At 40.1% G+C, this 12,443-nt stretch overlaps 1 protein-coding gene across 17 annotated transcripts in view; it reads left to right on the plus strand.

Moving 5' to 3' along the window:
• BBX (BBX high mobility group box domain containing) overlaps positions 1 to 12,443 on the plus strand; it is a 274,710-nt gene that overhangs the window by 218,956 nt on the left and 43,311 nt on the right. For all 17 annotated transcript variants that reach the window (XM_047723582.1, XM_047723591.1, XM_047723575.1 and 14 more), the window contains one exon: positions 6,322 to 6,402. In XM_047723582.1, coding sequence (XP_047579538.1) covers positions 6,322 to 6,402 — 81 coding nt within the window. The remainder of the gene's footprint in view (positions 1 to 6,321; positions 6,403 to 12,443) is intronic.

Below are 12,443 nucleotides of genomic sequence, written 5' to 3' on the forward strand. Positions count from 1 at the left end.
CCACTCAGAGCGTGATTGTTATTTAAGTGATACTATTACCATATTTATGAGGAGTTCCTGAAGCCCTGGGCAGCTCTGAGGGACTAGTTGGATGATGTAATAGCGACTACCATTTGATTCTGGAGAATGAGATCTGAGCCTCTCTTAAACAAATTAATGCTTCCTTGCTGCTAAGTATGCTCACTCCTTAAAGCATGAGAACAGTTTTTTCTTCCCTAGGAAAGAAAAGAACCTTTTCTCACTTGGGACCTATGCAGGGAGATGTGTGCAGATTTCACTCCTCTACTCAGTAGCACTGGTCTTCTGAGGGTTTTTGGGTTTTGATCATGAGACATTTATAAGATTTGAGAGAGCATTAAAAAATTGTTAACCTGAAAATTATCAGTGCTGTTTCAAGACCTCATAACAGAGGAAGGCATGTGCAGTGGGAAAACCAAAATGAAATGTTTTGCCCGAGAATCAAATGTAATTCCCCCTGTCAACTCAGTATGTTGTTTCTCCTGGTTATATTTTGCATAGATTGATAATATGAGCCCTTTTCATTCCTAAGCCAATTAAATTATTATATACTTTGTTATTGTGGTGATAGGGGCCCCCAAATGTGAAACAACAATCTGGTGAAAGCCGGTTACATAGGTGTACAAGAATCCACAGATTGTTTGGCAGAACAAAGGAGATAGAAGTTTATGGAACATACTGGAAGGGAACAGCAGGCAGATTAGTGGAGGAGAGGCTGTCTCCAGAGGCAGGGTTGGGGGCTGTTTGGAGGAAAGGTGAGGATAAATAGCCCATGGGCTAGTGAGGGCCTCTGGATATTGTGAGGTGGGTCCCCAGTGGGCCTGTCTGTATCCATCCAGGGGGTCGTGGTAGGCCTTTTCTACAGTCCATTGCTCAAGCCTGTTTGCCTAAAAGTGGCCTCTACAGTTACTACTTGTAACTGTTACATATGATTATATAAATCGAGTACAGGGTTCTCTAAGGATATATAACTTCTCTAGTTATTTGTCTCAACTGACCCAAGAGAACCCTAAGTTTCAGTCTTTGTCATCTTAAGATCTGACCACATCGTTAGCCTCATTTGGGGGCTGGTTAATTCAAGGCCAAACAAGAGCTAACAAGATGAACTAATAAAATTATCTACTAAAATCTGCTATAAGCGCATATATTTCAGTAGAAATAGAATAGGCTGTAATTACTAACTATAATCATATCCCTAAAGCTTTTATAATTATTTCATATAACACCCATCACCTTTGAGAAAACAGAAAGATTCTTGAAATTCTTGTTTTAATTAGTCTATAGTAAAGGTTCTCAAACTTTAAAATGCATCGGAGTTCCCTCAAAGGCTTCTTCAAACACAGATTGCTGGGCCTCACTCCCAGGGTTTCTCATTTGTTGAGTCTGGCGTGGGTCCTCAGAATTTGCATTTCTAACAAGTTTTCTGTTAGGAAACCACAATTTGAGACCACTGCTCTGTAGTATAATTTTTACTCTGAGTTATTAGCTTGTCCTTGTTAAGTTACTTCCTAGTATCTCTGGGCCTTATATAGGGAAGGGATGAAGGGAAAAAAGGATGGACACATAATAGAACTCTACTCAGTAACCCACTTGGACCCCTCTCTTTTCAGAGGGATTTCAGTACACTTAAAGAAAAGTGAGTGTTTCTATGATTAGGAAACGATTTAGTGTTTAAAAATGTTTAGCTTTGTAATATTATATTAAGGTCAGGCATGCAAAATTCTTAGAGACCATTCCTGCTAATTTGATTTACAAACATATAGAACTCTAGGAAGAGGTTAGCTAGATCTTCTCTTGGCATGGGGCCATTTATTGTGGAAAATAGTTATCCTAGAGACACCCTTTTTAAGAAACAGTCAGCCCTGGGCATTTCTTTAAGCTGAAGTGGTTTTTTCTTTCCTACTGAGCCCTGGGTCTCTGCCTTGCAAGTTGAGGAGGATATTTTTCTTTCTTAACCAAATGTGATAGTTCCAAAACTCATTGAAGTTCACCAGCTTGGAATCATGAACCTGAATAAAGAACATTTTGTTTATATATTCCTCATGAAAGTTTATGTTTAAAGGGAGGAAAATATATCTACTTTACAAGATCTAGAAAGAAATACAGAGTGCAGAGCCTGTCCCCCATTTCAGCCTGTCTCCAGTCCTTGCTGATACTCATAACTCACCTACATTCAGCTCTGCCCACCTTGAAGATCTGTCGTGTTTCCAGGCTCTGATCCATTACATTGGTCAGAACGAGTTTCCTATCTGCATCTTTTGTTGTTTACAGGTAGAGTAACACATGCATCACATTTTAGATCTTATTTACTATAGACTAATGACCACATGTAATGCCAGAAGGGAGCTATTGTCTTCTATTATTTAACGAGTCTGAAAGCCATGACCAGTTCACGTGTTCTTTCTGTTGTGTGGCTGACTCTTAGACCTAAAATAGATCTTTGCATTGAAATACTACATATTTTCTTTGAAGACAGAAAAGTAATCTGGATGATTTATACAATAAGTTTGGACATTAAAACTTCCCTTAGAAAGTATTTACTTTGCCAGTATAAATACAACCATCATCTCACCAAATTTAAGACATTGCCACAGTTGGATATAAACAATAGGTACAAATTTAATGCATTCATTTTGATGATGGACTGTTCAATATGTTACAGAATATTACACTTGACAAAAACCATATACTCACACTGCAGCTAATCAGTATGAAAGTATTATGTGTTTTATTAGAAGCATTAATATTTCTTTTAAGGTAAGAAAGACCAATCATCCCATACTGTTCATTTGGGGTTTTTTAAAAAATAATTTCTTTTATTCATTCAGTAATTATCAGTCATTCCTTACCAGGCTGCAGTGTTTTATGGTACCCCTCATAATTGCAAAAAACACCCACTATTACCTAATTTGCTTTTGATCTTTACTACCTGTTTCCTTGGTGTGGTTCCCCTACCTCAGGCAGCTATAAAATGAGCAGTTTAACATCCAGGGTGATCATTTTTCTTAGCACTTTTGCTGTACTTCACGTTCTATTACACCCACTTTGTTTATCCGAACAGTATATACTAGCCAGAAGAGAGACTGTGGTGGAGTTAACCGATTGGCAAGTGCCATCCAGTTTGAAGACAATAAAAAAGCCAAGAATGTACTATTTAGTATGATCCACGAGTGTCCCCGACCCAGAAGTAAAACATAGTGTGTACTTCCCACTTACCAGGTGACCAGACATTGAAAAAAAAATTAATGGTATTGGTCTTACTTGAAAGGATGTGTAAGTCTCTTAAATAGGAAAAAAAATATATGGTAGGCACGTGAAGTAGTATCACAACGCAGCATTGTACAAACTCTAATGAAGCCATGAGAATGGATCAGATTAGTGAGAGAAAATGTATAAATAAAAAGACAAAATCTTGGGGCGCCTGGGTGGCTCAGTAGGTTAAAGCCTCTGACTTCGGCTCAGGTCATGATCCCAGGGTCCTGGGATCAAGCCCCGCATCGGGCTCTCTGCTCGCCAGGGAGCCTGTTTCCTTCAATCTCTCTCTGCCTGCCTCTCTGCCTACTTGTGATCTCTGTCTGTTAAATAAATAAATAAATAAAAATCTTAAAAAAAAAAAAAAGACAAAATCTCGAGGAAAAGCATTTAAGGGATCACCAGAGAAAGGAGAATAATAAGGAATGGGGGTGGGGAGGATGGGTAGGAAGAAAACTGGGATTCTCCAGCAATGGAAGCCCAGAGAAGAGTTTCTCAAAGGAAGGGTCAGCCACATCAGATGTTGCCAAGAAATCAAGATAAGGACCAAGCATAGCATTAACTAATGTCCAGTTTTTCACCACCCCCTACACCAAAAAAAAATTAAGAAGCCAAAGACGCTTTTAGAAAGCCTATCTCACCACAGTTATTCCATGAATATTGTATTGGTTGCTGATTCAGGAAGTGTTGGGTTACTAAAATACATTGAACCTACCCTACACGAGCTCCTTTGGAAATCTTCCTTAGACCTCCACATAGGTAAAAATCCTCCCATGGGTAATGAGGGAACTAGTCCTTACGAGACACAGGTGGTGGTTCCTTTTGAAAGGTGAAGAACCATTCTCAAGCCTCAACTCAGACAACTACTGTGCATGAAGTCGGGTGGCAGGCAGTGCAGTCGGACTTTCTTCATCAAGCCCACAGTTGGCCGCACACAGAATGTGTGGTACTGAGTGAGGAGCATAAACCTCCAGCAACACAAGTGGCAGCAGAGGGCGCCATTGGGAGAACTAGAACTGCACCCCATCCTGGCTTAGTGCAGCAATGCCACACTCGGCCTCTAGTGATTCTGGAGAGTGCCATGTGACTGTGATAGATTAAAATTCTACAGATTATTAGAAATTATCCTCTAACATTGCAGTTTTTAATTCCATTCCTACTTCAGTATGTAACTAATTTTTAAAACTATACTAAGAAAGTTTATGTTTATTCATGTTACTAATGATAAATTCTTGTTAATAATTGCACCATTTATTGAGAGCATAATATGAACCCAGCACTTTGCCAGGCTCTTCATTAACATAAAATCTAAACTTCACAACAGTAATATGGGGCAGGTATTACTGTTCCTGTTTTGAAGATGAGGTAGAGGAGACAGAGTCTTGATTATTTTGTTAAGTCAATACAGCATAAAGTAATGAAGGCGTGTCTGCCTGACACAAAGATCATGTTCTTTCATTTATACAACCTTGGTTCAAAACACTGACATCTATATTCAGTACTTCATTCCCTCAAGTCCTTGATAGGTGATGTTTTTTTCTCTTAGTTTAGTGATAAGGTGAGTAATTAAATTCAGCTTGTCTAGAAAAAATAGAAGTGGCACATATCAGAGAAAATTTAGCTAGAAGAAAATATTCCAGACTTCAGAAAGATTGAGCCCCATTTAGTTAATTTTCCAATAGTTTTTTTTTTTTTTTTTTAAGATTTTATTTATTTACTTGAGAGAGAGAAAGAGCAGGAGTGGAGGGGGCAGGGAAGCAGAGGGAGAAGGAGAAGCTAAGCGGGGAGCCCAATGTGGGGCTTGATCCCAGCACCCTGGAACCATGACCTGAACCAAAGTCAGATGCTTAATAGACTGAACTACCCAGGTGCCCCTCCCACTTAGTTAATTTTCTAAAGAAGAAGTGGTTGGGATAAATAGCAAAGAACTGTTAAAATTGATAGTATCTAGGAAGAAAAAAGTCCTTATTCCATAAACTAGACCCTTCTAAATGTTCCGGGTAGCTTATTAAATATTTGCCTCTACAAAGGGAAAATTCTCTCTAGCAGCAAGCTCCCAGACTCTCCCCGAGCTGACAGCTCCCCCAGAACTCCCTGTGGGAGTTGGGGGTCACCTGTAAGGATACACCAGGCAGGACTGCTTCCTAAACTGAACTAAGAGAGACCTCTGTCTTAAATTGAGAAAGAATTCAGAATCACCAAGAATATGAAAAGCTTTACACCAGAGCTAGCTCCTCTAATGATGACAGAACTTCTCCAGGAGAAGAATACTTTGTAAGGATCCTTAAGAATGTATGTCCTCAGCCTCTTACTAAGTTAGGCTAGAAATAGAAAATGAGGTGTCTGTATAAAAATGAAGGACAGTGCAGTTCCATGTTATCAGTGACCAGCTGCTGTTTGGTCACATTCGCAGGAGAGCTTGTGGGCAGTGTAACGTTGTATGTGTTGGTTATGCCCCAACATAGGCCTTAACTGTGACTTAGATGTGTGGTCTTGACCGTCCATCTTTGTAGATGCGTGAGAACGTTCTCTCAGAGCTGGGGCCAGTGTTTATATAAAACTCTTAGCGTCCCCAGCTCCTGCCGTAATTCCCTAGTTCCATTTATATTGGATTCTCAAAAAAGTATTTGTTGACTAACAAGGCTGTCTTTGCCAAGTATATTCCTTAAAGAACAAAATGGGACAAAACTTGTTGCTTTGGTACAGATGAAATGACTCTAAATTCCTTGTATTTGGCCAGCTGATGAGTTGGTGTTTGTATAGAAATGAAAATGCATATCTTGTAAGTCTAAAGCCTGCAGTATAGAAGATAATACTCTTATCATTAAACTGCTATCCCAGCCACACCTGGTTTTTGTTACTGTTTTTGAGGTTGTTGATTACAGTTGGTTTCAAAAATTGTCCCAAGTATGACACATTTAAAGTTACTTGATACTTGGGAAAAGTGATGTTCTCATAAACAAAAGAAAGTTCCTGGGTGTGTGTGAATAGGAAGCAAAGATTCTGATAACACAATTAACATTCTTTATGTGAATTGTTTTTTCAATATAGATTTCTTCGAACACTTCACAATTGTGTGGTGCCGAGCCTGTGAAGCGCTGTGGGAAGTCGGCACTCTTTCAACTGGCAGAGGCAAGTTTCTAACAATATTTAGAGATAAGATCTGCAGAGGTGGAACCCACAAAAAAAGTTCATCATTGCAGCGTTCTTTAAACTGTGCCATCTCACCAGTGACCGGACTGTGGTGTTACGTCTAATTTACAGCCATGAGAGCGTTAGCCTTTCATAGGAAAAAAAAGGAGTTGTGTTATGAAAAGTCAGTAAGCACAGAAAAAGGGGGCGCAGGGAAATTGCAGAATCTTTTTTTCACAGGTAGTATCGTAAAATAAGGTCAGTTTTTGTCCCACATTGTGAAATAAGTCCAGCTGGACCCAGGAGAATGGCCTGAGTCATGTTTCTCTCCTCAGAATTCTCCTATACATCCTTACATTCCTAGAAGACAATACTTTTAAACCAGGTGGTTGATGTTTTAATTTGGGGCTGTTTTTCTTTGTTGTTGTTTTTGTTGTGGGGTGGGGTTTTTTTGGTGGTTTGTTTTTTGGGGTTTTTTTGGTGGCTTGTTTTTTAAGTGAAGAACTCAAATGACATATTTTAAAATCTGATTTTGTAACACCTGTCAGTTGTACACTTGATATGATGTGGGTATAAAATGCCGCTGTTCCTTTGGCAAAGTAGAAAATGTGCTTTTATAAATCTGTGAGGAACAGAGAGCCCTCGCTTGGTGGGGGATGGGGTTGGTGTGAAAGGTGCCAGCAGCAGTTGGTGGTAGAATGTAGGCAGGGACCATGGTTTTCTCTGCCTCCCTGCTGCTGCTCTGCCTTTTTTCTGTGAAAGAATTATCTGTAGCACTAGGACACAATATAACAGTTTCTCTTTCCGTGAGACAAATTAGGAGGCCAAGATGGGTGACCAGATATCTCTTATATTAAACTTTTCTTTTCTTCATTTTTCGGCTCCTTCCACTGAGTTCTTCTGAGGGGTGTGTGTGTGGTGTGTGTGAGAGAGAGAGAGAGAGAGAGAGATAGGGTTCTTTTTATAAAGCCTTTGTAGTTTATTAAATTTAATGGGACAACCTATCATTTTCTAAATTTTATGGTACCTTATATCATAAAAATCTAGGCGTTTTAAATGTGTTAAATGAAGCTTTAAAGTCTAGCCAGGTCCACATTAGAAATAGAAAAATACAGAGGCCTGAAACAGTAAAGTATATGAACAGTGGAACAAATGAACTCTTTGTTGTCTGACATTAAGCTGACATGGTTCTTGTTAGACAAAATCAGACCCAATAGGGACTACAAAATGCCTAGGAAACTTCAAAGATCTTAGGAATCATTTCAAAAGAACTGAGTGAGTCGGTGGCCAAAGTACTACTTCAGGTAAACTGAAACAGTAAAGATCTGGCAACAAGTGCTCCTTTGGGTTGGAGGTAAACAACTCTTAGTAAAGAGAGACTACGAGGTGATGAATGTAGTATTTTAAGACCCTATAGATTGTCAAGACAATGTATTGAAAGAAGTGACAGCTTTTCTTAAATAAACAAATGGATGGTGCTCTCTGCATTTCCCTGTTTAGTGTGTGTGTGCACACACATGCACACTTACATAAAACATATATAATACATAACAACACTAAATTGTAAAACAAGTTAACTCTCATTAATGTATCTTTAACGAATCATTTATACTAGAAATGTATGCTTCTTCAGGTACTTTGCTGTGGAGGGTGCTAGAGAGATGATTTGTCTTCTCACTTTCTTTCTTTGGCATACCGTTACAAGGAAAAAAAAAAGGATTCCCTATTAAATCAGAGGCTCATTAAAAATGAACATTCTTCTAATTTGTAGGGATGCATCCCAAATATGAAACAGATGCTATGGTTTAACAGATGTTTGAATGCTGGTATCATAATTTTAAAGGGGTAAAATGACTGCAATAAGCCTATTCCAATTACAGCAAATCAGCTTATACTCAGACTTGGTTTCTTGTAACATCTGAGTAAAAATATATGCTTTTGATAAGACAGGTCGCTAAAAAAATAATTTACCAAGAAAATCTCACATTATTATTTGCACCACATGAATATCATACCATAATGCTAATAGACTGTTGTAGAATAACATTCTAAATCCTTCCCAGTTTCTAATTAAACATAAATATGTGCACAATGGCTTAATCAGCATCTCCAAATAATCACCAGTAGAAATACGCTTCCTTAATTTTTTTTTATTCCATGTGTATTGCTATTCATTTTTCCTTTTTCTTTTTTCTTTTTCTTTATTTCTTTTCAGTGTTCCAGCATTCATTTTTCTTGAACTGAATAGAATATTTAATTATTCGGGGTACCTCTTGAAATAAGTATAACAGGATATGGAGGAGGATTTTTCCTGTTGCCCAGAATTGGTGCTGTTGTCTGAAATATGGAAATACAGCTTTAAATTCACACATACCAAAGGGAAATCCACCAGGAAGCCACCTTTAATTTGGGCCAGATCTTCTTTTGGGATTTATAAAGAGATGGTCTGATCCAACTATTGCCCCATATGCCACTCCAGAGGTTTCTCCTTTCATTCCCATCCTAACCCCCAAGTCATCAGTGGGAGGGGGGCTATCAAAGACTTTACAGTCACCCAGAATATTCTGGCTTTTCTCCCTGTCCTGAGGAGGAAAGGAAAGAAGTGCTTTCCACTCTTCAGCCTTGCCCCATAATCAAGCAAAGTGAAGGCAGCTCTAAGAAAACCTTTGTTAAAGATTAGAGGGTATCTGCAAGAGGTGTCTTCTCATTCTTTGGTTAGAAGCAGGAAATGTTGTAGACATGGACTTACTGCTATGCCTTACACCTGTTTGGCCGGTAAGAAAAGAACTGGAGGAAGTTGGCTGCAGGGAGAGGCTTGTAATAGCCTGCTGTACTCTGTTTTGGCAACGTAAAGATGCATGAGTTTCCACGGGTCAAGTTGACAAAGAGAAAGCAGTTCAGTGATCAGGCAGGATAGTCACGGGGTGTGGGGTTGGCAGAGAGCAGGCTCAAGACAGTCTCTTACATCAGGAAATACGCAACAGAGACAGCTTTACTCAGGACACTGATGAGCTCCCACAAGCAGCGGTGATGCTCAGCCAGTTTCCACCAGTACCGCTCTCCTGGTACTAAAATACCAAATACTTCCCATTGTTAGTAAAAAACTGTGACCCAAACCCCCTGTGTACCCTTGCTGCAACTTTCCCAGCATCCCCGGGTTCCCCTGATCCTTCAGCAACTGGAGGATGCAGCAAGGGGCCTGCAAGACCCTGTTCCAGCCCCTGGACCACATCCCTTCTGATCATTTGGCACCCCTGCCTCTTAAATATTTTGTATACCATCCCTGCCCTTGGCATCCCCTGACAAGGTCATTCAGTCTTATGTGTGTTAGCAGGAACAGATAAAAAAAGACAGACATAACCATGGGCAGTTAACTTTACCTCCGCCATAGCTTCTCCTATCCTCTACAGCAGAACTATTTAAAATAGCCTTGTGGACTCTGGGAAACAACTGAGGGTTTTAGAGGGAGGGTTGTGGGGGAATGGTTGAGCCCAGTGATGGGTATTAGGGAGGGCACGTATTGCATGGAGCACTGAGTGTTATATACAAATAATGAATCATGGAACGCTACGTCAGAAACTAATGATATACTGTATGGTGACTAACATAACATAATAAAAAATAAATAAATAAATTTAAAAAAGAAAATAGCCTTGTGAAGGGAAGGGCCAGGAACTAGCCTAGGAACTCACCTCTCCCCTTACCCCACCTCCCTTTCTATGGGCTGATATGGGAGGAGGACTGAATAAGGAGACCTCCCAAAACTATAGGCACTGTTGCTTGCAGGAAATGTCTTCATGGTGAAGAGCAAGAAACATTTTAGGCATGTACTTACCACTGTGCTCTACACCCACTTGAGCAGGCAAAAAGAAAATTGGAGGAAGTTGGCAGCAGACACAAAGAGACTTGAGTTGGCCTGCACTCTGGGTTTTGGCATTGGAAGAACCCCTTCTATTTCCCAAGACCCTGTAGCCAGGAGATGCCCCGGGGAAGGCCCTGTTTCAGGCATTTGATTGGCATTTTAAACTGGGTGGATTTTTAATACCTGAAAGTGACCTGAAAATTCCGGATCTGTTCCAGGTATTTTTCAGGAATCTACTCCAACTAGGAAGGGAGTTGGCATAGTGCTGCTGAGGTCAGGGAATTGAGAAGAAATACAGTCCTTTATATTTGAACCTCCATGAGATTCATACTGTTCAGTTAATCAGTTGCTTAATTGGTGCAGGTACTTAATGTGTTTCTTTTCATTTGAAATTAATTAGGTCAGATCCTATAAAGAATAGCAAAGCATCCCCCTGGAGATGATAGTTATAGTTGTTTCATGTTATAGTTGCTGTATAGTTGGAGGGCACACAGAGACATCTGTACCTGTGCGTTTTAGTGAAGAAAATTCTACACTTGAAGATCTCTGGTATCAGAATTGCCTAATATAATAAGATGTACAGTTGATTCATTTGTTCCAACAAACAGTAATTATTGAGGACTATTCCATGCCAGTAACAGTGAGGCTGCTGACCGTATACACTGTATACCCATACCTGCATATGGGTATACAAGTAGTGTCTATTATGATGGGATAAGCTGCGAACCTCCTTCTAAGATCAGCGTTGTAAGCACACTTTACCTCCAGGTGTAGGTTTGGTGTTGTAGAGTACCCCTAGAGACTGGAATGCATGCCTGAAATATCAAGTCACTCTTTGTTTTACTTCTCTTTCTCTGAGATAGTTCTATGTCTTCTTTAAAACAGGTTATAGATTTTAATAGCAGAAAGTAAGTTGTGCTGTCTAACCCAAGATCATGACGACCATTTTACTATCTGCTGTGTGGTAGGCACTTCTCTAAGTACTTTATATGTACTCACTGAATTTTCACACACATCCTTGGAGATAGGTACTATGATCATTCCTCTTTGACACATTAGGAAACAAAAGGGTAGAGAGGTTTTATGACTTGCCTACGGTCATGCGGACAGGAGATTAGAGCCTCTGTAGGAAACCCAGTCTGTCTCCACAGCCCAGGCTCTTCCACACTGGGCTGTTCTGTCGCCTTGATTCAGATGAATGTAAAAGACTGCAAGTTGCTTGTTATAGGATTTTGCGTATTATAGAAGGCTCTATGGAAGACAGCTCACTCCTACACATATGTGTATGGCTGAATAAGATGACAGATTTTTCAAGACTGCTGTCAAAGAAATGGAGCTGATATTTCCTTTTTAAAAAGTGTCTGTACTTTCAAAACTGCCAAGATACATCTTACACCCTTAAATAAGTAAGTGCCTGTTAGTGAATATACTTTGGAAGATACTGTGAGGAAATTATGGGGTACGACTCCTGTCCTCCAAGAACTTATTCTCCAGCTGCGGAGAGAGAAGATATAAAAAGTTAAGGGATGAGAAATAAGTGTGCAAATGATTTCACAGGGAACCATGCAGTGAAATGACAAAGCTCTACTGGAGTGACGAATGATACACCAAGTGAACGCGTGAAGCCAAGAAAGGGAGGAGTTAATATTGGCAGGAGCGTTGCGGGGACCCAGCTCAGAGACAGCGCAGAGACAGCATGGAGCTGGTTGTTGAAGTTGTTGAGGAACAGGGGTTGCAGCCAGCAGCCTTTGTGCCACATTTAACTTACATAGATGCTTTTTTCAGACCATAATTTGTTGACCTGTACTATATTTGACATTTGAATTAGTGTTTAATATTTTAAAAATAGAGATTTCAAGTGAATATCTATGTCTGACTTCTCATGAAAATTGAAGAGAATCTGGAGACTGTGATCCAGCCTTCCTACATGAGAACAGTTGGTCAGGGCCGGTAGTGGCCCGCCCACCATCCTCTCCTTTGCCTACTGAGTCCTGAGTCTGAGGCCAGCAGTCAGTGCCAGCCCCCACTTAACCCTGTGCACCTCCCTCTTTTGTACCTGAGCACCCAGACAGTGCCGATTGGGAGCTGCATAATTAAACAGAGAGATGGGAGAGAGATAGCAGAGGGATTAAGGGGTAAAAAGGCAGGCAGACGTGAGGTAGGTGGGTGACAACAGCTC

Source organism: Lutra lutra, chromosome 1 (genome assembly GCF_902655055.1).
Source record: "Lutra lutra chromosome 1, mLutLut1.2, whole genome shotgun sequence".
NCBI classification, from domain to species: Eukaryota; Metazoa; Chordata; class Mammalia; order Carnivora; family Mustelidae; genus Lutra; species Lutra lutra.